The 23250-nt window shown below is 55.4% G+C and overlaps 6 protein-coding genes across 6 annotated transcripts; 3 read left to right on the top strand and 3 right to left on the bottom strand.

Annotated features, from left to right (window-relative positions):
• Nucleotides 1-2570: 2570 nt before the first annotated feature.
• C8A04DRAFT_28806 (uncharacterized protein) lies at nucleotides 2571-4714 on the bottom strand (the record flags this gene model as incomplete). The annotated part of the gene is made up of 2 exons (XM_062780783.1): nucleotides 2571-4399; nucleotides 4543-4714. 2 exons carry the CDS (start codon nucleotides 4712-4714, stop codon nucleotides 2571-2573), a joined length of 2001 nt encoding a protein of 666 aa, XP_062636982.1.
• Nucleotides 4715-6469: 1755 nt separating this feature from the next.
• On the bottom strand, nucleotides 6470-7453 carry C8A04DRAFT_28805 (uncharacterized protein; the record flags this gene model as incomplete). The annotated part of the gene is made up of 4 exons (XM_062780782.1): nucleotides 6470-6567; nucleotides 6656-7261; nucleotides 7329-7374; nucleotides 7451-7453. The coding sequence occupies 4 exons, from the start codon at nucleotides 7451-7453 to the stop codon at nucleotides 6470-6472; spliced, it is 753 nt and encodes a 250-aa protein (XP_062636981.1).
• A 2784-nt stretch (nucleotides 7454-10237) lies between these two features.
• C8A04DRAFT_37395 (uncharacterized protein) lies at nucleotides 10238-11816 on the bottom strand (the record flags this gene model as incomplete). The annotated part of the gene is made up of 3 exons (XM_062783859.1): nucleotides 10238-10268; nucleotides 10356-11340; nucleotides 11402-11816. The coding sequence occupies 3 exons, from the start codon at nucleotides 11814-11816 to the stop codon at nucleotides 10238-10240; spliced, it is 1431 nt and encodes a 476-aa protein (XP_062636980.1).
• Nucleotides 11817-13141: 1325 nt separating this feature from the next.
• Nucleotides 13142-14732, top strand: C8A04DRAFT_37394 (citrate synthase-like protein; the record flags this gene model as incomplete). Its single annotated transcript, XM_062783858.1, has 3 exons — nucleotides 13142-13192; nucleotides 13279-14159; nucleotides 14237-14732. 3 exons carry the CDS (start codon nucleotides 13142-13144, stop codon nucleotides 14730-14732), a joined length of 1428 nt encoding a protein of 475 aa, XP_062636979.1.
• Nucleotides 14733-18521: 3789 nt separating this feature from the next.
• On the top strand, nucleotides 18522-19339 carry C8A04DRAFT_12259 (uncharacterized protein; the record flags this gene model as incomplete). Its single annotated transcript, XM_062777277.1, has 3 exons — nucleotides 18522-18701; nucleotides 18789-18887; nucleotides 18968-19339. The coding sequence occupies 3 exons, from the start codon at nucleotides 18522-18524 to the stop codon at nucleotides 19337-19339; spliced, it is 651 nt and encodes a 216-aa protein (XP_062636978.1).
• A 3360-nt stretch (nucleotides 19340-22699) lies between these two features.
• Nucleotides 22700-23029, top strand: C8A04DRAFT_12280 (uncharacterized protein; the record flags this gene model as incomplete). The annotated part of the gene is made up of 2 exons (XM_062777286.1): nucleotides 22700-22821; nucleotides 22921-23029. 2 exons carry the CDS (start codon nucleotides 22700-22702, stop codon nucleotides 23027-23029), a joined length of 231 nt encoding a protein of 76 aa, XP_062636977.1.
• Nucleotides 23030-23250: the final 221 nt, after the last annotated feature.

The raw sequence follows: 23250 nt of genomic DNA, 5'->3' as shown, positions 1-23250 counted from the left end.
CATCAGATTTACCTCTACTGGCCGGGTGTAACAGTAGGGCTGGGTGGTGAGCTTTTGCCATTTGGATCTTTTTTTCTACGTGTTCTTCAATAAGTTTTTGTTTTTTTGCTTCCTCTTTTAGTAAACGGGCTCCCAACCTCATGAAGATAGCTTTCTTCAGTTGGAGTTTTTATTTTTGATATTTCCTCGGTGGACCTTTTTAATATGCATGATGATGTCTATTCCTAGCATCCCTAGTTGAAGACGCCAATGAATATGGAAGATGGTTGTTAATCGTCAACGCTGCCGTGTCATCTGTAACTTAATTACTAGAATGAAGGAAATGATCTGGACGTGTGGACAAATCATAAACCCAATGCTCGAGCAAAACTTTAGAGCCTTCAGTGGGGATGGGAATGGAAAGATTGAGAAACTCGAGGTTCAAGTAGATGCATGAACCTTATGCACCTCTCGCAGCAACAACCGTGTTACTCACTGAATCCAACACCAAGCGAACCTTACACGAGGGCAGACAATATATAAGAGAGTCCTCATCCCCCTCTTTCTAGCTTGACTTTCCGATCCCACGCTCCCATCCTAAAATCCTCTCTACTCCATCTCACTATTACCAAACACCTCAAACCAACCCCTTTTAAAATGCACTCCAAAATCACCACCCCCTTCCTAGCCGTCATCGGGGCCCTCGCTAGCTTCGTGGCTGGCGTGCCTGTACCGGTTGACAATGGCTACAGCAACGGCACAGATACAGACAGACCCACCACTACCGCGCCGTCTTCTAGCCGGTCGTTACTCCGAGTCCTAGATGTCACCGTTTCCACCGAGGTCTCGAACAGTGCCTCGGCACATCCGGCGGTTGTCACTACTGTTATTATCCGTGAGGTTGATGATGGTGATGACGATGGAGATTATGGTGAGGAGGAGGATGATGATGATGTCGATGATGATGTCGATGAGGACGGTGAAGACATCAACGAAGACGGTGAAGATGAGGATGAGAATGGGGAAACGGACCACCATTACCTTGATGACTACGTCGAGGGTGAAGATGAGGACGAGTTTGTCAGCGAGACCGTCATTGATATCGATGACGGGGCTGACGATGTCGACGAAGTGGACGAGGATGAATTCGCCGGAGACGACGCTGTCGTGGATGATGAGGACCTCGACGAGACGCCTGTTGGCGCTGGTGACGACGGCGACGTCGACAGCAATGACCACAACAACACCACCGTCGTTAGCAACACAACCGCTATCGACACCAACACCACCTCCGATGACACCACCACTACCATCATCGACATCGATGACGATGTTGATAACGCTGACAACGAAAATGACGATGAGGACGAGCACGTCGAATACGACGACTATGTCAACGAGACGGCGATTGAGACTAGCGATGATCATCACAACGACGCCACCGTCATCAACACCAATGACAACGACGACGATGTCGAGGAGAATGAGGAGTCTTCTGGGGATGATGACTCCACCGACAAGACGGATGTCGATACTCGTGATGGGGCCGAGGTTGATGCCACCGTCATCGATACCACCACCAATGACAGCGAGGATGACGGCGGAGAGAAGCACGAGGAGGAGTCAGCCGTGGTTGAAAACGTTGATCATGATGTCGACAATGAAAATAACCATGACGAGGAGGAGTCCCCTGTGGATGACGATCCCGACGATGGCGAAGAGGACGAGACTGAGGAGGACGAGACTGAGGAGGACGAGTCTGAGGTGGAAGAGTCTGTGTCTGATGCGGATGAACCTGCCGAAGATGACGACAATGTCAACGAAACAGACATCGACAACAACGACCACAACCCCTCAAACACCACCACCACAAACACCACCACAACCATCACCAACCCCCTCACCCGCCGCCACCCCTCGAGCGTCAAATCCCTCCTCCACAACGCCCACACCTACCTCACCGACACCACGGGCTCCCAATACCGCCAAAACGACCAAGACTTCAAAAAGCCCGGCTGGTTCTTGGACAAAACCGGTTCCGGCCCCATCATGCGCGTGGACGAGCCGGAGCGGGTGGTTTTTGAACGGCCGAATGTGTTGTATAACACTACTACCTCCACTACTACTAGTACGAGTAGTAGCTCGACGGCGTCGACGCTTACTGTGGCGATTGTTACTGCTATGGCGACGGAGACGGATTGGGATGGGGATCAGACGGTTACTGTTAGTGGTACTGCGACGGCTACGGGGGGGTATTATGGGTATGGGTATCGGGGTGGGTATCGGGATGGGTATAGGTACAGGAATGGGGATGGGTATGGCTATAGGGATGGCAATGGGTATAGGAATGGGGATGGGTACAATGGGAGGTATGGTAATGGGTATCGGAATGGGTACCGGTACGGGGATGGTGATGATGATGAGTAGATGGTTCTGGAAGTCTGCAAGATAAGCACCAAGGATAGATACCGGCATGAAGCACATATAGCATGAAACACATAGACTGTTTGTTTAGTTCGCCAACAAGTCAATATAAAAGAATCAATCTACCCCCCGACCCACCGTGTGAGTACGTACCCGCTAACCAACAATCACAACTTAGCATCCCGCCTCTTCTTGGTATACACCTTAAACTCAACCCCCCTCGCCACCTCCCCACCATCCTTCAACAGCCGCCGCAAGATCTTCCCACTCGGACTCTTCGGAATCTGATCCACAAACACGATCCCGCCCACCAACCACTTATACTTCGCCGTCCGCGTCTCCACCAACACCTTCAACTGCTGCGCCAGTCCTTCCAACTCCGCCCGCGACATCTTCGCAACCCCTCCCGTAACCGTCCCCGCAGCCCGCGGCACGACAAACGCACGCGGGTACTCTGTCGCCTCCGACTTGTCATAAATACCGATCACCCCGGCATCGGCGACAGCCTCGCTGCTGCAGAGCACGGCCTCCAACTCGGCGGGGGCGACTTGGTACGCGCGCACCTTGATGAGCTCCTTGAGGCGGTCGGTGATGCGCAGGCGGCCGGCGGGGGACAGTGCGCCGACGTCGCCGGTGCGGAACCACCCGTCGGCGGTGAGGGCTTCTTGCGTTACTGACATGTCTAGTTGTTGTTGTTGTTGTTGTTGTTGTTGTTGTTTTGAAGAGGAGGATGATGAAGACGAAGACGAAAAGGAGAAAACGCCAATGGGGAGGTAGGCGAGCAGCAGTCCGGGAGCACGGATCAAGACTTCCCCTTCCTCATCCCACGCCGCAGCTTTGGTCTTCTCCCCCGGTTTCGTCGCGTACACCCCTTCGCCGCTATTCGCAGCAATCAGCAGTTCCACCCCCCAATGCGGCACGCCAGTATCCCCCGCGTGTGCACGCATTTCCTTCTCACCACACCCGCCCTGCAGCGCCGTAGCGCAAGTCTCGCTCAGGCCATACCCCATGCGGACGCGGAACCCGCAGCGCTTGTACACCTCCTCAATGACCTCATGCCCCAACGGCGCGCCCCCCGTGACCCCCGCCGTGACCGTCTTGAACCCGCCGCTGCGGGCATACGGCTCGACGACGGCGGCTTTGGCCAGCATGACGGCGACGGGCGGGGCCATGTGGAAGTAAGTCACGCCGCGGTCACGCACGGCCTGGAGGACGGTCTCAAGGTGGAAGCTGGGCATGGTGTAGACGGCGGTGCCGGTGGCTACGGCGAGGAGGAACACGTTGCAGAGGCCGAAGACGTGGTAGAAGGGCACGTAGCCGAGCCAGACTTGGCGCTGCGGGCGTGCGAGGTAGAAGTCGGCGTCGTGCCACATCGAGGCGATGGTGAAGTTGAGCGCGTGGTGCGAGAGGAGCACGCCCTTGGAGCGACCGGATGTGCCGGAGGACCAGAGGATCACGGCTGTGCGGGAGGCCGCGCGGGATGCGGGGAAGCCGGGGGACAGGTTGACGGTAGGCTTGGGCTTGGGCTCTGGGGCGAGAAGGGCGCGCCAGTCGGACGGGAGCGGGGTGGGCGAGGCCGGCTGCGGGTACGGGTCGCCGGCCGCGTCGACGGTGAAGAGCGGAACAGTCGAAAAGAAGGTGCGGGCCGCGTCGGCCTGCTTCGCGATGGCGCCCTGCATGGCGGGCAGGCAGGCGGTCGCCGTGATGATGGCGCGCGGGCGGGCATTTTGCAGAATCCAGGCGATCTCGTCGCTCGTCAGCGCGGGCGACACGAGGGTTGCCGTCAGCCCGGACGCGAGAACACCAAACAGGATGGGTGCGTAGGGCAGGCAGTTCGGCAGCTGGATCAGCACTACAGGCGCGATCTCGGGGCCGGCGGGGCACGATGCCGTCGGGGGAAGCTTGACAGTGTCGTTGGGGTCCAGCCCCAAGCGCAGTAGGCCGGCCGCGACGGCGCGGGCATCTTTGCCGATTTGGCCAAACCTCAGCGTGCGGTCTAAGGATTATCTTCAGTTAGCGGTGTTTGTGTCTCCTGACGGCGGTGTTGTGGTGTGACCCGAGCTCGAGACAAGCTCGATCATCTCCACACTCCAACTGATCGACCTTCTCATCTCAACGGTTTCCATTCCCTGTACGTACCCGTCTTGTTGTCAATGAAAATCGGCCGTTCATCTTCAATGCGCGGCAGCATTAGCTCGCGCGGCGTGTAGTCGTTAGCCGCCTGCAGAGGCTGGCTGAAAGCGAAGGAAAAGGCGTTGTCAAGGGGAACATGTCCAGGCGGACCCCCCGTGTAGGCCTGTCCGGGCGCCATTTCAGGGTCGACAACGGTGCTGATTAGGGGATCTCTCGGTGGTGGAGGTCGCAAGGCAGTGGAAGCTCGGGCCCACAGTGACGTTCACCCACTCCAATTTCCAGCTGGATGTCCGCAAGTTTGGGAGTTCGTCAATCTTTCGATTCAACCAAGAATCAGCAAACAACGGAAAGAATCCCGGGTTTTATCAAATCGTCCCGCGGCGTGAAACACCCGCGCGCCCAGCGTTCACTGGCCCATTAAGCGATGAACCAGCCACTGAAACTCCCTGTTCGCCATTGCGATCCCTTCCTAAGTTCCCATGGAAGCTTCCCGGTTGCCCTGGCCCGAGAGTCGGCTCGTCCCATCGGGAATTGCGGAAGGAGCTCTCCAAACCCCTGACCCACCCCCGCTTGCCCCCGACAGCGCTCGGCAGTTCCATCAGAGATGATCCGCTGAGCGCTGTGGAGAGCTGTCGTTTCTGTCAATTGGCGGGGCTGAATTGGTCTTTCCTTTCGCCTTCCATCGCCCTGAGGGTGTACCTTTTTCCTCCACGCTGGACTGCTCCGGCTAAATCACACAGCGCAGGGTGCTCAGCAGTCTTTTACTTGGGCTCACACAGTAAATGCCTTGAACTGTGAAGCTTTCAATTGAGAAAGCAATCGCATAAATTCACACCTCCAAAACATAGCACAGAACCCCAAGCCCCATAAACCTCCCTCAGAGACTGGAAACCACTGGACACACTTACGGTTTTGCATCTTTCGGGATCTCTGACCAGTCAACCGCGACCTTCATCAGCTCGTCCGTCATTCTGATGCCGTCCGACCACGGCATGAGCAGAATGCAGATGCGCACCGTCCACTCGTTCTGCGCGAGCACCACCCGGATGGTTGTGCAACGCGGTCGGCCATGATCAACGCGTGTGGCAGTTTAAAGAGTATTCCTATAGAGAAGACGATGTTGGAAAGAAGGGGAAAACATCCTTGGGTATGACGTGATTGAGTTCTAACCCCTAGCTGTTGATTAAAGATTAGCACGGTGCAATGACACATTCACGAGCCATTGGTGCCGCGGTTGGTTGTGTATTGAAGTGTTGGTTCCCAAGGGGCTCGGAACAAACCGAACTCCTAAATCCAGTAATTAATCGGGTAGACAACACAACTACGGGCGAGCAGTATTCTATTCAACGGTCACCCCCGATATTATTAATTAGCACCGTAGACATGGCTTATAATACCGACCAAATACACAGGCCTTCCAGTTCACAATTTGATGTCCATCCCACCCTGAACCCTACATAACGAGTCGACGACAATTCAACCGTCTCGGCCCCAGAATCGACCCGAGACAACCAACTCGACGAGACAACATGCGCTCAACGTCTTACCACGATACCGAAGTGTCTCACCTCTCCGCACGGGGGGACTTGCATTTCCGTTTACGTTACGGGTGTGTGACTGTGTGACGCACCACAGTCATTATTCATCTTAGCCAGAATGGGAAGCACAAAGTAAAGTTGTGGCCGTTGTGTGACGGGCAGGGGGGACGAGTATTAGGTGATACCGGCCGAGTATGAAGCCCGGGTGGTCTTTTGGTATTGATTAATTATATTACGGTAAGGACGGTGGTATAATTAGTTTCAACACAAACCCGAAAAGAAAAGTAAGAAATAATTAAAGAAGATAATCAACGGGCCATCGAGTCCCGGAACAGAATCAAACCGCCGCCCCCTTACTGAGCAAGTCGAACCCACAACAAAGGAAATCCGGTGGCCTAACTAACACCCGCCCGCCACAGCTCAACCTTAACGCTCGTCGTCTGAGGCAACCCCAGTTTCGCGGCCTCTTCATCATCCAGTTTTATCAAGTCGTCTGTCATTCCAGTCAGCAACCCACAACGAACCAAATCCCTCATCATCCAAGAGCCAGAGGGTATTCAAGAAAATGGAAAAGAACTCACCTCCCTCCCCCTCAACCCCCAACCTGCCCCCCAAAACCTCCACCACCCTCATCTCCTCCCCACCAACAACATCCTTCACCCTCCCCAGCACCTCCCACACTTCCCTCCGCGACACCCAAAACCCATCCTCCGCCCGCCCGCGAACACCCACCGGCACACCGCGCACCAGTGAATCCAACTCCTCCCGCGCGTCTCGTAGGTGTCGGCTGAGGACTTCGAGGTGGGCTTGGGCGCCGGACTGAGTACCAGGTCCTACACCTCTCCCTCCACCACTATCCTCATTGCTACTGGGGTCCGTAGTCGCCGTGGTATTGGTAAGACTATCAGCCGCCATAACCATCACAGCAGACGAATGCGACGCCGCCAACCTAGCAATGGCCAGGGCATGAGCCTTGACAGATGGCGTGTGCAGAGCCGGGAGGGTGTCGATTAGCTGGAGGGTGGCGAGGAGTCGGTCGGTTTCCGTGGCGATGGTTGTCAGCACGGGTTCTTCGGCCTCGGGATCATCATTATCATTATTATTAGCGGTGGTAGCAGGGAGGAAGGCGGGCGAGGCGAGGAGGATGGGCCGGGCTTGGTGGATGGATGTGAGGTTGTGGACGGCGTCTGGGAGTTGGTGAGTTCATGGTTCATGTCCGAGTTGGGGTACCTATTAAGGGGTGGTTGAGATTACGGGCTATGATGGTGGATATGGGGTCGTCGAGGGACAGCCCGCCGGCCTAGATCGAACAATGACATGTTAGCAACTGTTTGATTTTCAATTTCCATGAAGCTACCACCAAAAAGAGTGCTTACCATGTTGCTAATCCGGCGATTGGTGGACGACAGAAACTTGCGGTGAGGCCTCAGTCGTGAGATCTTAGTCTCTTAAATCTCCTGCTGAATGGCTTGGCGTCCACGAACGAACTCAGCATCCCATTCTCTGAACCCAAACCTCGGGATTCTCCAGCTAAATACCACCCGATCAGAAGAATATCTACCGGCCGTCCTCGATATGGCCGAACCATCAGTCCCCTCCTCGCAAGGTAATACGACTTGTACTGTCCTGTAGCACCATGAGGCCGCAGGGATGGTCCGTCTCAGCTAGACGTGGCACACCCGCGAATGTCTCGGCCGTCTGGCCCAGGTCGTTGAGCCATGCAGGAGAAAATCGGGCGGACGCGCTAACAACCCTACCCCAAACACACACACACACACACCCAGGCCCCCGGCGGGAAGTAGACAATGTCCCAAATTAACTTGACTCGACTCGCCTCGACTTCGACGGAGTAGGTTCCCCGGTTGAGATACGGGCGGACGGACAGACGGGCGGGCCCCTGAGACATGCCGTTTTCCATCCACCCCTATTTCTCTGCCCTCACTGGCCCGTTCCCAACCCCGTGAGTGGTAGTGAATGCATCCCGTCCCCTCACCGGCGCGTGGGACCCATCCGGCCGGACGAGATTCGTGTCATGTTGTGTCGTGCTGATCCCCCTAGAGGCTACTCAGGCTAGTGCCAATTCTCTGATGCCGTTCTTGCGAAGAATCTCACCATTCCTCGTTCATCGGGACCCATACAAGCGGCCTAGTGGCGCCTGTTATCGTGTATGTAGGTATGTAGCATGCATGTGGGTAGCATGCAGCCATGCGCATGTATCAAGCACACCTTGCATGTGCTCGCAGCTGGTCTCACTCAGCCTTTGTGTAGCGATCGGGTTGGATCTTGGTTTGCCTGCTGCAGAGAGGCGCAGGCCTTCTACGGCCAACATAATAACAGAAAAAACAATGAAAATGGAAATAGAACGTTGGGCTGGGCTGTAGAACGTTGACATGCCACTAAGATCCGTAGACGTAGGAGACGGAAAACAAAACGTCTCGTACCCCTATTACCTTACAGTCCTTACCCAGTTTCACCTGTTAATTAATCAAATCGTTCGGCCGAAGACTATACAGCATTTCATCCGGGGACTTACGATGAATACATTCTACACGTTCCGCTTGCTGAAGCAATCCCCAGAACCATTAACGTCCCCGAACCATGGGAAGGGCCAACCTACCTAGGGAACTTCGTTGGTATCGGTACGATATTGGGCGGCGTTATTACCGGGTCCCGGTAGATTGGACAGCCATCGAGGATGAGATGCTATTCTGGCGGGGGTAATGGAGCGGTTTGTTAAGGGGATGGAAAGCAAGACAGCAGTCGTAAGGGAGGGCGGGAACCATGTTCGTGGCCTGTCTGCTTCTCTTTTTCCCGAGTGATATGTTTGTGTGTACGGGCAAAATATAGTATGGAACTAATTAACGTTAGCAAGACCCAGAACAAACGACGCCCTGCTATTAATGCAATATCCGTTAACATAGGTTTGGTCGCCATGTTTCGTTCCAAAACCTTCCCATTCCTTTGTCGAAGGGCGAACCGGAATCGCCGTCTCTCTCATACGTATTGCTGTGGCTCCCGGTGAACTGCTGGAAATCGCTGGATCAGAACACCGTCTTCTTTCGGACGGTGCCAACCGCTTAACGTTAGCGCTGTACTACCTAGTCGTGATTAGTCGTCCCGCTCAGACAGTTGGTCCCCAAGGCGGAGAAACCCATCCGCACAGGGCTGAAATCCCGTCAACGACCCGGAATCCTTCCCTCATTATTATTTTTTGACGGGCCCCGCCGGTCCCCTTTTCGTCACCGTTTTTTCCACAAGTTCGGAAACACAGCGCCTGCATAGCATAACGCCAACCGTTCGCCCAAGACTGGCGAACAGCAGCACGACGGGAACGCCGTTCGTCAGATCTCAGAATCGGCCCATGGTCGAAACCACCTACCTCGTTGCAGGGGGGTTGCACCCGCGGCCCGCGGGGAATGTGACGTGGCGGTCTCTGGGCCGCTATAACTCTGAAGCCACACCACCCCCATCTTCCCCAACGAGCAGCCACGATAACCTGCCTGCCCATTGATGGAGACCAAAGAGCCTCATGATGAGGCCGCAACTCCATTTCTGTCCTTCGATTTCTCAGACCTATCCCGTACGAATGAAAATGGGTTTTCCTGTCCACTATTCGACGGAACGACAGCGAAGACAGCAAGAACTCCAACCGGAAGCCACGCCCGTCCTGCACTTCTATCGAGCTGAGATGAGAGGCCGAGGAGCAAACACTGAATCGCTTGCATTACCCCCTTCCCATATGCCGGGTGGCTAAGATCCCTAGCTCCCAAGATAGGCAAGCCGCAATCGGTTTCATCTATCGCCGGCAATTCCCCCCTTCTCAACCCCCGCTCGTAGCTGTGACCGTCATTTCTCGGTGGGGTTCTCAATCGAGTCCTTCCCGGCCACGTGTATAAGCTCGTGCCGGGCCTGCCTTAGCCCCCTTCGGGACGCTATGCCGGGCTCGATCCTAGAATGTTCCCTCCCTTGGCCGATGGTGATCGGACAGCCCGCCATTGGAGCTCTGGGGTCGAGCTTAGAAAACCGCCGGGAGGCGAGGGGAAACTCGAAGAATAAAGGAAGGGTACAAGGCTTTGGATTACCGTGTTCTCATTCAGGGTATCGTAAAACCGCTGGGAATCGCCACAACTCATTGGTCCGCATAGCATACCGTCTTCAGCGCTCTAAACTGTCTCGATATATCTCTTCATTTCCCTGCGAATCGTTAACATCGAAAGTCCTGACATGACGGGTCCAGGAGTACAGGAAGGGGGCGAAGACTGAGAAGGGATGATAACTGACCAATCCGTTACGGCTTCATCCCAGAGCCGTAGCTCGTGGTCCCTAGTCCCACCATAATGGTCCACAAACTCGTCTCCAAACACTTCTCTCGCGATACTTTCCTTGCGCGTGAACCTATCGTTTGCCTCGCGCAGCGATTTCGCCAGCCGGAGCCCCTGATCTGAACTCCCACCCACATCTTCCCCTTTACCCAGCGGGGGGCAAGGGAAGTCCAGCTTTTTCTCCACCCCGCGCCAGCCGAGTGCGAGGATGGCCGCCATGACATAGTACGGGTTCGCATCTGCGCCTGGAACACGTACCTCGAACCGCGTGGCTCCCGGTTTAGATGTGGGCGGAGCGATCAAGCGGACTGATGCAGCACGATGCTCCAGCCCCCATGAGACGGTCACTGGTGCCCAAAAGTTCTCAACCAAACGCTTGTAGCTATTGATAGTGGGGGCCACCATCGGCATGACATCCGGCAGTCCCTCCAGAATCCCTGCTAGGAAATGCCGACCCAGATCGGATAGGTCGGCCACGTCCGGGTAAGGCGGGTTTGGATCCTTCTCGCCGCGGTGTAGCAGGTTCTTTCCGTTTTCGTCGACCAGCGAGACATGGATGTGTCCACTGTTCCCAGGAAGCCCCTGTTTTGGCTTCGCCATGAAACATGGCGTGATGCCGTGCTTCACGGCCACCGATTTAACGACGTACTTGAACAAGCTCGCGCGGTCAGCCATCTGCTTCAGTTCGCCAAACTCAAGCGCCGCTTCGTACACCCCCGGCCCGCTTTCGGTATGCCAGCCTTCAATGTCACACTCGAAGGCCTGGCAGGCCTTAAAGATGTCGTAGTAGTATTCCTTGTTGTGGACAGGACGTGTCAGGCTGTAGCCAAACATGCCTTCGGTCAACGACGGCAGCGAATGGGGAGGGTTCTGTTGGAGGTATGCGGCGGCCGACTGGGGACCGTTGGAGGATGGAGTCCGGAACTGAAAGAACTCGTACTCGGCTGCAGCAAGACGGTTGGTCGTTTGTTTGATGTGGCTATGGGGGGCGTGTTCTTCACTCACCTCCCGCCATGGCACCGTAGCCTTGGGCACCGAGCTTTTTCAGTTGCGTGTTGAGCAAGCCGCGGGGGCACGCCGAAACTGGTTCTCTTGTGTCTGGATCAAAGAAGCTAACGAGGAAGAACGGAATGTTGTCCTCCCAAGGAATACGCCGGAAACTGTTGAGATCTGGCACGGCAATGATATCCCTGTACCCATTCTCCTTGTTGCTGACCTTAAGCTCCCTAAAGTACGTCGCATCGTGCATGTCCCACCCGAAGATTACGGAACAGAACCCGAAGCCACTCTCGGCAATGGACAGAAACTTCTTCTTGGAAACGAGCTTGCCGCGTAGTTGGCCGTCGACGTCGACACCGGCTAGTTTGACCGACGTGTCAGTTTCCAGCAGGATGGGGAGGTCCACCGCAGTGATCTCCATGATGAGACAGGAATCTAGAAGGTTTATCGGTCGAAGATCTGGAGTCGAACGGTATTTAGGTAATACTGCACTAGTTGGTTTGTGGCTGCGGGGAGGGGACGCTGGAAATCTTCAGTGTTGCACAGTTAGACTTGGGGTTCAATTGAACAGAATCATGGAACAACAGGGCGCGGTAGAGAATGATATATTGTTGAATTCGAGGTCAAGCCAGGTGAAGCAGCAAGGGCGAGGCGAGCTGGCTGTGCCGCGAGCAAGGTGATTGAGGGGAAGAAGAAAGGAGGCTGGGAGTTGAAACGTCCCATCACACGATAAGCAGTTTTGGAGTGCCTGATGGGTGGAGGGGCAGTCGCGGGGCACAGCACCAGATGAACTGCGTCATTAGTGTACGGACCGCGGGATCCGCCGCCAAGGAGATTGCAGATGTCTTGGCATCAAAACAAGGAAGTGACCACCAAGCTCACTTCCCACTGGCGTACACCAAAGTACGAATAAAACCACCGTGTTTGTCGAAGTTCAAAGGGAAGGCATTTGGAGGGCGAGTCAACTTAAAGGGTTATGTATGTATGTATGCATTGCTTCTCTCAGCAGTCTACACTAGTGCACGATGTAGAGGTTTGACCCTTTTCGCTGTTCAGGAGGTTCCCGATCATCATGGACCCTGCATCAGATCGTGCAAACTCTAAATCAGCACCTTTTCATTGGCCAAGGCAACGAGAGACGTTGTCGTCAAGGTGTTCATCGAGAAGCCAAGTGAAAATCATCTGCATGGAAAACTCGAAACGTTATGCTGCTCCCCCGGGTCGAGTCCCGGCTCGGAGCTGAGGAACTCTAGGCCCGCAGTCATTCGCAGGGCCGGAAGCCGAGGCATGGCCTCATTGGCCAATGGGTTAGTTGACGTGCCCCAGAACCGTTTGTCCGGGGGATCACAGGCCACGCGGGGGATGCCGACGGCTTTCCTCGGCTGAACGAAGCTTGGGTAAGTCGCGCCTTCTTCAAGGGGAAGCAAACGCCACAAACTGTCCGAATTTCGGCCCTTTTCTGCGGTTAAGTTAATTTTTCATCAAGACCATCGACCTAAAATTCGTGTTCTATCTCCTCCAGGACCCCGAACGTTGTATCCGAACTTCAAACTGAGACCCGAGTCGTTTTCGGGCCACTGACAGGGATCAGCAACACCCCGCACCAACGGTGCCCGAGGTACATAGTACACCCTGAACCGCGATCTTCCAAAGACGTTTTTGGGTTTCCATCTCGACCTCCTTCGACTCGAAGAAAAAAACCCGCAAGGTTATTTTTTGTAATAAACAAGAAGTAAACACCGTACAATGGCACTGAACATGATGACGGGGCGGCGCGCCCTGAACGGGGCCTTGCGTGTAAGTCAACCCGCCGTCCTCCTGTTTCGTCTGATCCAAGAAGGGAAGCTTCCTCGCTTTTGGTGCTTGGTCACTGACCTCAGCAGCCCATCATCGCCGCACCCATCAGCCATGCCTTGCGCCGTACATACGCCACGGCCGAGCCGGACCTCAAGACGACCCTCAAGGAGGTCATCCCCGCCAAGCGGGAACTTCTCAAGAAGGTCAAGGCCCACGGGTCCAAGGTCATCGGTGAGGTCAAGGTAGAGAACACTATCGGTGGCATGCGTGGACTCAAGGCAATGGTCTGGGAAGGCTCCGTGCTCGACGCCAACGAGGGCATCCGTTTCCACGGACGCACCATCAAAGACTGCCAGAAGGAGCTGCCCAAGGGGAAGACCGGCACTGAGATGCTGCCCGAGGCCATGTTCTGGCTTCTGCTTACAGGCAAAGTCCCCTCGGTCAACCAAGTGCGCCAGTTCTCGCGCGAGCTTGCCGAGCAGGGCCAGTTGCCCGCTTTTGTCAACAAGCTCCTCGACGACTTTCCCCGCGACCTCCACCCGATGACCCAGTTCGCCATCGCCGTCTCCGCACTCAACTACACCTCGAAGTTTGCTAAGGCGTACGAGCAGGGGCTCAACAAGGCGGACTACTGGGAACCCACCTTTGACGACTCCATCTCGCTGCTCGCCAAGTTGCCCACCATCGCCGCCAAGATCTACCAGAACTCGTACCGCGGGGGCGGCGCTCTGCCCGCTGAGATCGACCTCGAGCAGGACTGGTCCTACAACTTTGCCGCCATGCTCGGCAAGTCTGGGCCCGAAAACGAGAACTTCCAGGACTTGCTGAGGCTGTACCTGGCTCTGCACGGTGACCACGAGGGAGGCAACGTCTCTGCCCACGCCACCCACCTTGTCGGCAGCGCCCTCAGCGACCCATTCCTCAGCTACAGCGCCGGTCTCCAGGGCCTCGCCGGGCCGCTTCACGGGTAAGATTTCTCTATTTTAGGGGTTACCCCTTCCCGCTCTTCGAGTCACAACCATACTGACCAACCCCTCCTCACAGTCTCGCCGCTCAAGAAGTCCTCCGCTGGATCCTCCAAATGAAGGAGGCTATCCCCTCCACCTACAAGGACCAGGACGTGCACGACTACCTCTGGTCGACCCTGAACTCCGGCCGCGTCGTGCCCGGCTACGGCCACGCCGTTCTCCGCAAGCCCGACCCGCGTTTCGAGGCGCTGATGGATTACGCCGCCGCCCGCCCAGAGATTGCCAACGACCCTGTCTTCCGCCTGGTCGAGGCCAACAGCCGCATCGCGCCCGATGTGCTCAAGAAGCACGGCAAGACCAAGAACCCGTACCCCAACGTCGACAGCAGCTCGGGCGTGCTCTTCCACCACTATGGCTTCCACGAGACGCTGTACTACACCGCCACCTTTGGTGTGTCGCGGGGTCTGGGCCCGCTGGCGCAGCTGATCTGGGATCGCGCGCTCGGCCTGCCGATTGAGCGGCCCAAGAGCATTAACCTGGAGGGCTTGCTGAAGCAGGTGGAGGGGCAGTAAGATATGACTTGGCGACAAGGAGAAGAAAGAGGAGGCGATGACACCTTTTTGGGTAATGATGCAATGAAGTGTTCTAGAAGGGAAATGAAACAGCTTATCGTACGGGGACTTGTTCGACGACTTTGTACACTCAACTCATGGCAAAAAGAAGGAAAAAAAGAAATAGACAAGACTTGATGTTCATGATGTTAGCTATTCTGCAAGTTGGGACTTTGTATGGCAACGTCACGCCATTGTGAACACTGACCCACCCTAACCAAGCAAACAAGACAGGGCAAGGGGCATGACAAGTCCAGTCTAGATAGGGGGGTTGGGAGGATGAACAAAGAAAAGGAGAAATGAAAACAACAGCCGGCAATGCATCCGCTTATGGAGGTAAGTAACCCTTAAGGTTAATTAGTCGTTTAAGGCCTCGAGCTCCCGAGCTCCGAAGTTGCCGGTCCCCTCTCCCCCCTTTGGTTTCGGGGGTCCTATTCTTCCGTGCCCGACAAATTTCAGCCTCTGAACGATGCTTACATACGGATAGTATGTCTGGCTACGACTCTACCCCTTTGCCCCTAGCTCGCTGGGTAAGGTTTAGCCCGGATAGCCCGCTGTTCTATTCCGAGGACTGCGGGTTGGGAGTTTGGGGGCGGGATCGACCCGGGTTGCCGGCTCCAGATGCGATCTGACTGACAGGTTTGACCGGGGAAATGGGACATTGTCTTGTATTGGCCGTTGAGGTGGGATCGCGGGCCGGATTGCGGAAGTTTATGGGGAGGAAGTAAGGAGATGGGTACTAGATATATGGAGTTCGGGGGTATGTTGACACACTTCCGTTGTAGCTGTCGTTGATGCTCCAGACTAAACAACAAAGACGAAATATCAGGGCCTTGACGCCGGCATTACGATCTCTTCGTGACTTCGATCCATTATGGAATAACTAGACACGGATCTAATACCCTGTCATAGGTATCAAGAAACATCGACGATAGGAACAGTCACCAAATCGTGAGATCTGCGATAAAACGTGCGCTCTGCAAGGCATCTAGTCCTGTCCCCGGGTTTCCGTCACGCCCTTTCCCCCGGATCCCCCGGCTGGGCTCGCTCGTACCCGGTTCTGTTTCCCGGTCAACACACTACTGCCTCGCATACTCATATACAATGTTGCTATTCTTGCCGTCCACACGATCCGAACATACGGATACGGGCGCACCCGTTGATGAAGAGGCTGGAGTCAGTATATTAACAACCCATGGACTGTACCAATAAGCGCGCCAGTGATAAAAAGGGAACATCCGTAACGGAATATCCATAGGAAAAAAAAATCCGTAAAGGACCTTGAGCATCTTTTGTCCCGGACGTCCACGGCCGGGTTATTTACATAGTACATAGCACCATGGCGTTTAAGTGAGGTTACAGTAGGAGCGGCCCTGTGCATCGGAAGACCACTGCGTAAGCATATCGAGAGAGGTGGACGGCCTAACCCGGATTTCTGGCGGTCCCAAATGCCTCTTTAGACAGGGAGACTAACCTCGGGCAACTATTCCGTGCTGACCCGAGTGGTGCTGTATGAGGGATCCGTAGTTAGGCATCATTCGTGAAGGACCTTCCCATGGGTCGTTTAGGGAGTCTTCGTCATATAAACTCAGCCCCTTCCAGGAACCCGGGACGGGATGTATTCGTCCGTGGTCTTTGGCGTCTGCAATGAGACCATTTTCTCCGGGTTACGCCATGTTACATTGTACCTTTCAGTTGTGAGCCACGGGCTAGGGGTAATATATGTACGTACTACTATGTATGTATGTGTTGCTCAGATTTGTTCCGAATGCGAGTCCTTAACCGGGTGACCTGCCACACCCAGAGTCTAAGAATAACTGTGTAATAAGCAGCCCGTGGGGTTCTAGAAGAAGGGAGATCGCCGGAGAGGCTCAGATCCAGACTGCAGCGCGGGACGCCCAAACCGGGGCGAAAGACCGCTCTACTTGGCTAATTGCTGGCGAGGCTCCCTCTGTCTGTCCTACGGGACAAACACGAAGAAACTAACCAATAATATGACACAAGATACTCGGTCCTCGCCCCGAGTGGCGGACACAATAATTCCCAAGTGGATGCGGAGAGTCGGAACCACGGCACGGGTTAACGGTTGAAGCTTGAGGGGGTCCGTCGAACATGAAACCTATTATGGACGAGAGAGAGCGACGTCTGGGAATCTACACTAGTGTAAGAGAGAACAATCCCATGCCGGATCCAAGGGAAGCCCCGTCAGGCCAGTCCACAAACCCATATACCCTAGTTCAGGACCCCCAAGGCCCTCCCGCTGCAGTTGTATCAGCTGACTGACAGAGTGACAGTGCCAGATTCCCGATAACCCCTCAATTGTAACAAGATGTTACCATTCCACCAGCCAGGTCAGACCATTGTTGTGATCTGGGGAATGCGCGGTGGCCTTGGTGGGGAGCCCAATTAAGCTTAATTAACAACCCCTGAGGCGACTCACAAAAATAGCACAGCCCAACAGGAGCTAGAGAGGAAGCGACCCGGTGTCCAAATGGTGCCATTGAGCCTGAGCCGGCTCTGGAGGACCTGAGTCGTCCGGGTAGCAAGGACGAGATCGGCGACAGAATTCCCTTCGGCGCGGGCCTTTGAACTCCTGTCCATGCTGCCGGGTTTTGGAGGGGGATTTGCGAGGGAAAGGGATCGATCGCCCCGTTCCCAAGTTCTGTCGTTGTTTTGAGACTCTCTTGGCTAAGGTTGCTTGGCAATCGAAACGACACGCAGTGTTCTGCTCCGTGTCCCGCAGCGGCGGCTGGATCTGGAACGAGACGCAATGTAACGTCCCAGATCCCAACGACCGCCCACCAGCCAAGAACAGCAGCAGCAGCAACAGCAACAACAGCGACAACGACGCTTCCGGCTGTCCCGAAGCGTGCAGAGCGCGAGTCTCGATTCGACAGACGTCCACAGGCGATTGGAAACGGGTTCTATAAAAAGAATCAGCCTCTCGAAAGTAAATGGAATGTGTCAGCCGAAAGGAGCTGACCTTGGGTCTCGGCGCCCACTTAGCCGGGTCGATGGTACCTTGCGCGGCGAGGCCATAAGAGCTGGACGTCCCGTCTTAATATCTGTTTCATTTATCCTCACTTCATCCGCAAATTTGGCCAACCGCAAAACCACCGAACCATGAGGGCCTGGAGAACGCGCGAGGACGCCCTTGACCCTTTTGGAAACAAACAATCTAGCCAACCACCGAGCGCAACGAACACGATTGTTTACCGGGGCCCCCTCATGTGTCTGCCCTTGATGCGTGTCTGCCCTTGATGCAGGGCACCTAGCGATATCCCGGGGCGTGGGCACAGGATGGAGGTCTGGGCGGGATGCTCTAGCCCGGAGGACGGATGCATCAATCTGAAGATGCAAATTAACAACACCGGGCTAGAGAACGCCAAGAAATCTCGCTGGTCGCAACATACCTCCGCTGCCGGAGAGCGTGCCGTCCCAAGGATGAGGCTAAGGCGAGGACCAGGCGGGGTGATGGTGGCAGCGACGGGATGAGTGAGGGGTTGAAAGGGTGAAGGGATGAAGGGGATCATGAAAAGCCGCCAAACACGCCAAAGGGTGGTTCGTGAGAAAAGAGATATAAAGACCGGTCATCACCACTGACATCACAGTCTTCTTTTTCTCCTCACCAGCCTTCCCATCCCACAGCAGCCTCACAGCCTTCGAGAGCCTCTTCTCCAGCCCTTTCACACATCTTCGGATCTCCAGATCTCCAAACACCCGTTCCGTTCCGGACACCCATCAGCCAATATGCGTTCCATCGCCTTCCTCCTCCCCGCGCTCGTCGCTGCTACCCCCATCATCAACGCCGGATCTGACGGCTGGTCGGATTCTCCGGACCCGAGCGAGATCCAGATCGACTCGGCTACCTTTTCCGGCAACGGCTGCCCCCAGGGTTCCGTCTCCACCAACATCTCCCCTGACAAGACGGTAAGACCTTGTGGTGTCGAGCGCGTGCCCGGACCGGCCTGGGGAGAATTGGATAATCCGGATACTGACTGACCCCTCTCCGTGCAGGTCATCACCTTCGGCTTCGACAAGTTCCAGACCTACATCGGACCCGGCATCAGCCCCACTGAGAAGAGCAAGAACTGCCAGCTTCACTTGGGTCTCAAGGTAAGGCAGCAAGGAAGATCCCGCAATGCACCGGGCTGGCGAGGAGCAAGACATGCTGACATAACCCCCTTTTCCCACAGTACCCCGGTGGCTTCCAGTTCTCCGTCCTGGAGAGCACCTACCACGGCTACGCCCAGCTCGAGCCCGGTGTCACTGGGAACTTCTACAGCACCTACTACTTCAGCCAGGACGCGTCGGCGACCACCACCACCCAGACCTCCATCACCGGCGGCGGCATCTGGGAGGAGGGTCAGGTCTACACCAAGGCCGACCAGATCCCCACGGCCAGCTACATCTTCTCGCCCTGCGGCGCCAGCGGTATCCTCAACATCAACAACCGCATTGCCCTGACCAGCACCAACTCGTCTGCCTCGGGCCTCATCACCGACGACGATGCTACCGTCGCTTTCACCCAGCAGATCAACATCGCGTGGCGCTCTTGCAACAACTAGATGGTAGCGCACCCAGTCTCCCGCTAAACGGCCAATCCGGCTGGTTTAGTGGCGAGAGGTGACACCAGCGGAGGCTGAAAAAGTTGGGCATGGTCTGGGCAGCGTGGAAGCTTGGGGCCAAACTGTGCGCGGGACTCTTGATCGCCTTGGGAAGAGAGCGCTTGGTGACCCGCTGACAAACCTGTCCGCTTCTCTTTCTTTGATGTTTTCCCACAGTTTCTGTTTCTCTCTTTTCCTCGTCTCAAGTATCTATCACAAGTCAATCAAGCCGATTACACAATCTTGGTTTCAGAATGCGCAGTGACTTCGGCAGATGGGAATCATGGCTGACATCTAAGCATCCATGGCCGTAGCCGAGTGGTGGATTTTGCCTGGCGAGGGAATTCCCATACCCGTAGCGGCTTGCCGCCTTCAATTTGACCGGCAAGTGAGCAGCCGGTCGTCCCATAAAGGAGACTAGGAGCCAAGCACCGGTATGTAGTACCATCACCTTCATCCGGACCTCATAACGACCGAACCCCGCCGTGGGGTATCTCAGGGGGGGTGATTCCGGTGCTTCAGTACTGTCGTCAGCATCCCTAGGTAACACATGGCAGACCCAAACACCCGAACAACCGAACCATCATGGCGACACAAGACTCACCTTGTCCTCAGGCTCTCTCAGCACGGTTGACTCGCTGCATTCTCCCGGCGGATAAACCAACCAGAGTTGGGGTAGCCCGGCCAAAAATAGCCCGACGGGTGGCCCAAAGCCGGTAACGGGCGGACAATGACCATGGCAGCTCAATCGGGAGGGTTGTAAGTCTAAGGTTGTTTCCGGTTACCGAGCTCCGTTGTTTGAGAGGTTCACGGTGGGATATGGTTGGCTGTCCGCTGAATCCTCACAGCACCATCGATCAGGGCCACAACATTATTACGAACTCGTTATGCTGTCTCTGAGGTGTTCCAGTAACACTCGGATGGGCGAGCGGGACGAGATCGACGTTGAGAAACCACGAGTTCGACCCAGAGACCTCCGTTGTGCGTCTTCGGATGAGGTCAGTAGGCGAGATCGGAACCAAGTGGCCCAATGAGGCACCAAATCGCAGGGCATGTGATGCTTGCTGTGGTGCGTTGGTGACCGCTCCCAACCTCGGACTTATGGTGATGTGAGAGGTTGAGAGAGGACAACCGTTGATTCAAGCCGTGTTACCGTGGCACCCTTGTCTCGGGTCTAGCACCCGAGTTACTTGATAGCAGAGAGCGTCGGTTGCTGCGGGAGGGGATGCTATGACGCACACGAGCGCGGTCGAACAAATGGAAGGGCTCGATGCGTTGCCTTCCGACGTTGAACAAACTTTTGTTAGGTGTAGTGTACGCGGAGATGCAAAAGCGTGACTTCGTTGACTCCCCATTCCCCATCCAAGCTCATCCGGTCTCATCCAAGCTCGCATAACCCTCCAACTTCGAATCCGAGTCCGGTTTTGGCCTCGGAGAATCCAGACTAGCAGCAGACCACAAGGGGCTGCTTGTTGTTGTCGGGCTGGAACTGTTGCTCAGCGAAAGGCCGCGAGGGCCCCACATCGTCGTTCATGGGTCGTCAAGTCGTCTGTGTTTGTGTTTGGCCCGTTGGCCCAAGTTGTCTCCACATGTCTCGCATAGCAAAAGATACCGGCTGACTGACTTTGTGGGACGTCCGTCGCTCAAAGCAAACACGTCGTCTTTGTTGGTTGACTCTTTTGGAAAATGTTTCGCTTCTTCGCGCTCCCCATTTGCTTCTTTCCGTGGGCTGCTCTCATTTGAACAAAGACCCGCCCGGTGCCGATTCAAACCGCGCAGCATGAGGTTCCGGCTCGGATAAGTGCGTGATCTCGCGTTGTTGATCTCGCTTGCCGCATTGCCGCAGAGAATTTTGACGATCCATTTCGCCTGTTCGCCTTACCCGCAATCCTGCATGCAATTGGCGGAACGAGGAAGCCACAGCGCCGCGTGGGGGTGGTTGGTGGTCTAGGGGCCCCTGAGGGTTCTCATGGTGCGGGTGGTTCCTGCCATTCCGGGGTTGAAATGAGGGGAAAGCAAGGATCGCAACCGCCTCTCTCTGGTTTGGGCGGACCATTCGAAACTGTTTGCTCCTGCTTTCCTTTCTTTTTGTTTCGTGTTGCGCCTTCTGGCCGAAAATCATCGGCCAAAAAGGAAACCTTTTATTACCCCCTTTAGGCCCCAACGACAAAGAATGTGAGTTTTGACAGTCCATTTGCTGGACCTGCCTGCGCTCCACGGTGAACCATGGCGGAACGGTATTTCCACCGGCGAATTTCCCGAGACCAGCGGATCAAACCTGGCGCTAGTTGACTCGACAAATTAGCGTGGCTGTCGTGGCCGCACCACGGACGGTAGCAGGGAGATAGGCCGACGAACGAGCAGCTTTGTGCGTGTGTCAGTGGAAATGTGTGACGCGACTAGGGTGGCACCACGCGAAGGGGACGGGGGTCGAATCATGAGAGCCGTGATCCGTGGCGGCGTGGTTCTTGAACGACTGGGCTTTGGGGGGGGATAGAGGACGGGGGCCGCTCCCACGCAACGTTAACGGCAACTTTGCGTCGCAGCACGCTGGGCCCCCTTCCAGGATCGAGTGCCGCTCCCGGGGCCTTGGTCCCGGGAGACTGGCACCGCTTGCATCCCATTTCAAAAAGCAAGGGTATGTTCTGTGAGGGGGCCGGGGGGCACCAGCGGCCGGCAGAGTGGGTTTGGTTTGGGTTGCGAACTCCAGACGTCCTCCCCCACTGTCACCTGCACGGTCTGCACTGTTCCCCACGAGGCCTCTCGACTGGCTCGACTGGTGCTCATCCAAACGACCAACCTCATGGGCTTGCTCCCCTGCTCACAAAACCTGGTTCTGAAGACAGCTCTAGTCAAGCCCCCCATCGCCCCTCTCGCTGGCTCAGGGTGTCTCCTGACGTTCTCGAGCTCATAATAATCAGGCACTTCCAAATCCGTCCTGGGAATCTCCTCCGTCGCATTTTTTATTCCCCGATCTGAGACCTTTAGCCAGATTTGGTGCTCCTCATCAAGCCTTCTCTCACGCCCTCAGCCTTTTGTTTTACTGCAAGTCGCCAAATTCGGCCATCGATTCAAGACGTCAAGCCTCGTGCAACTGCCTGAGTCAATGAGACAGAATCTTCCGCTAGCATCCCCGAAGCTTGCTCTCGAATACAAGACCAGCGGGTCTTCTTCCCACCACTCAAGCGTCTCCGCGTCATCTCGAGCTTCCCCACCCATCACTTTGCTCTCTCTTCGTCAATACCACCTCGAGACTATCTAGTTGTTGAACCCAACAGTCTCCCTCTACCTTGCCGACGACGACCTCCCCAAACCATCAACATGTGCAACTTCATCCAACGGGAATACAGCTGCGGGCACTACCGCTTCATCGCCTCAAAATGGTGCGAGACCTACACCGTCACCCACAAGCGATGCCCAGCCGAGATCTCCTACTTTGAATAGTACGAACGCCCCCCTTCCCCTTAGCACCCCTTCTCACCCAAGAAAAATCAGTCACCTAGCTTCGAAATCAAAAAACTAACCACGATACCACTTTCTAGTGCCTCCGATCTCCTTTGCGGCGACTGCAAAGCCAAAACTCTCCCCCCTGTCCCCTGGGAATTCATGATCAAGAGACACGACAAGACACGCACCTCTATCTCATTATGATCTTGTTTTGCTGCGATCCGGATCAGCGTTGGGCTGTACTTTGGCCACAAGGCTTCTACGGGCAGATCCAGTTGATTTCTTTGCCGCACTGTTATGGCGTTTGTGGGACGGGCTTTTTTCAGGCAGTCAGTTTGTTTGGGTTGGTTTCTAGGTTTGGGTTTCTGGAAATTGAATTGACCTAAGGAAGTTTGGGCGATCATGGCATAATCATTGTTTTGGTA

This window comes from Dichotomopilus funicola (genome assembly GCF_033296635.1).
Source record: "Dichotomopilus funicola strain CBS 141.50 unplaced genomic scaffold C8A04scaffold_32, whole genome shotgun sequence".
NCBI classification, from domain to species: Eukaryota; Fungi; Ascomycota; class Sordariomycetes; order Sordariales; family Chaetomiaceae; genus Dichotomopilus; species Dichotomopilus funicola.
Note: the sequence above shows the minus strand (reverse complement) of the source record. Positions and strands in the feature narration are given on the sequence as shown.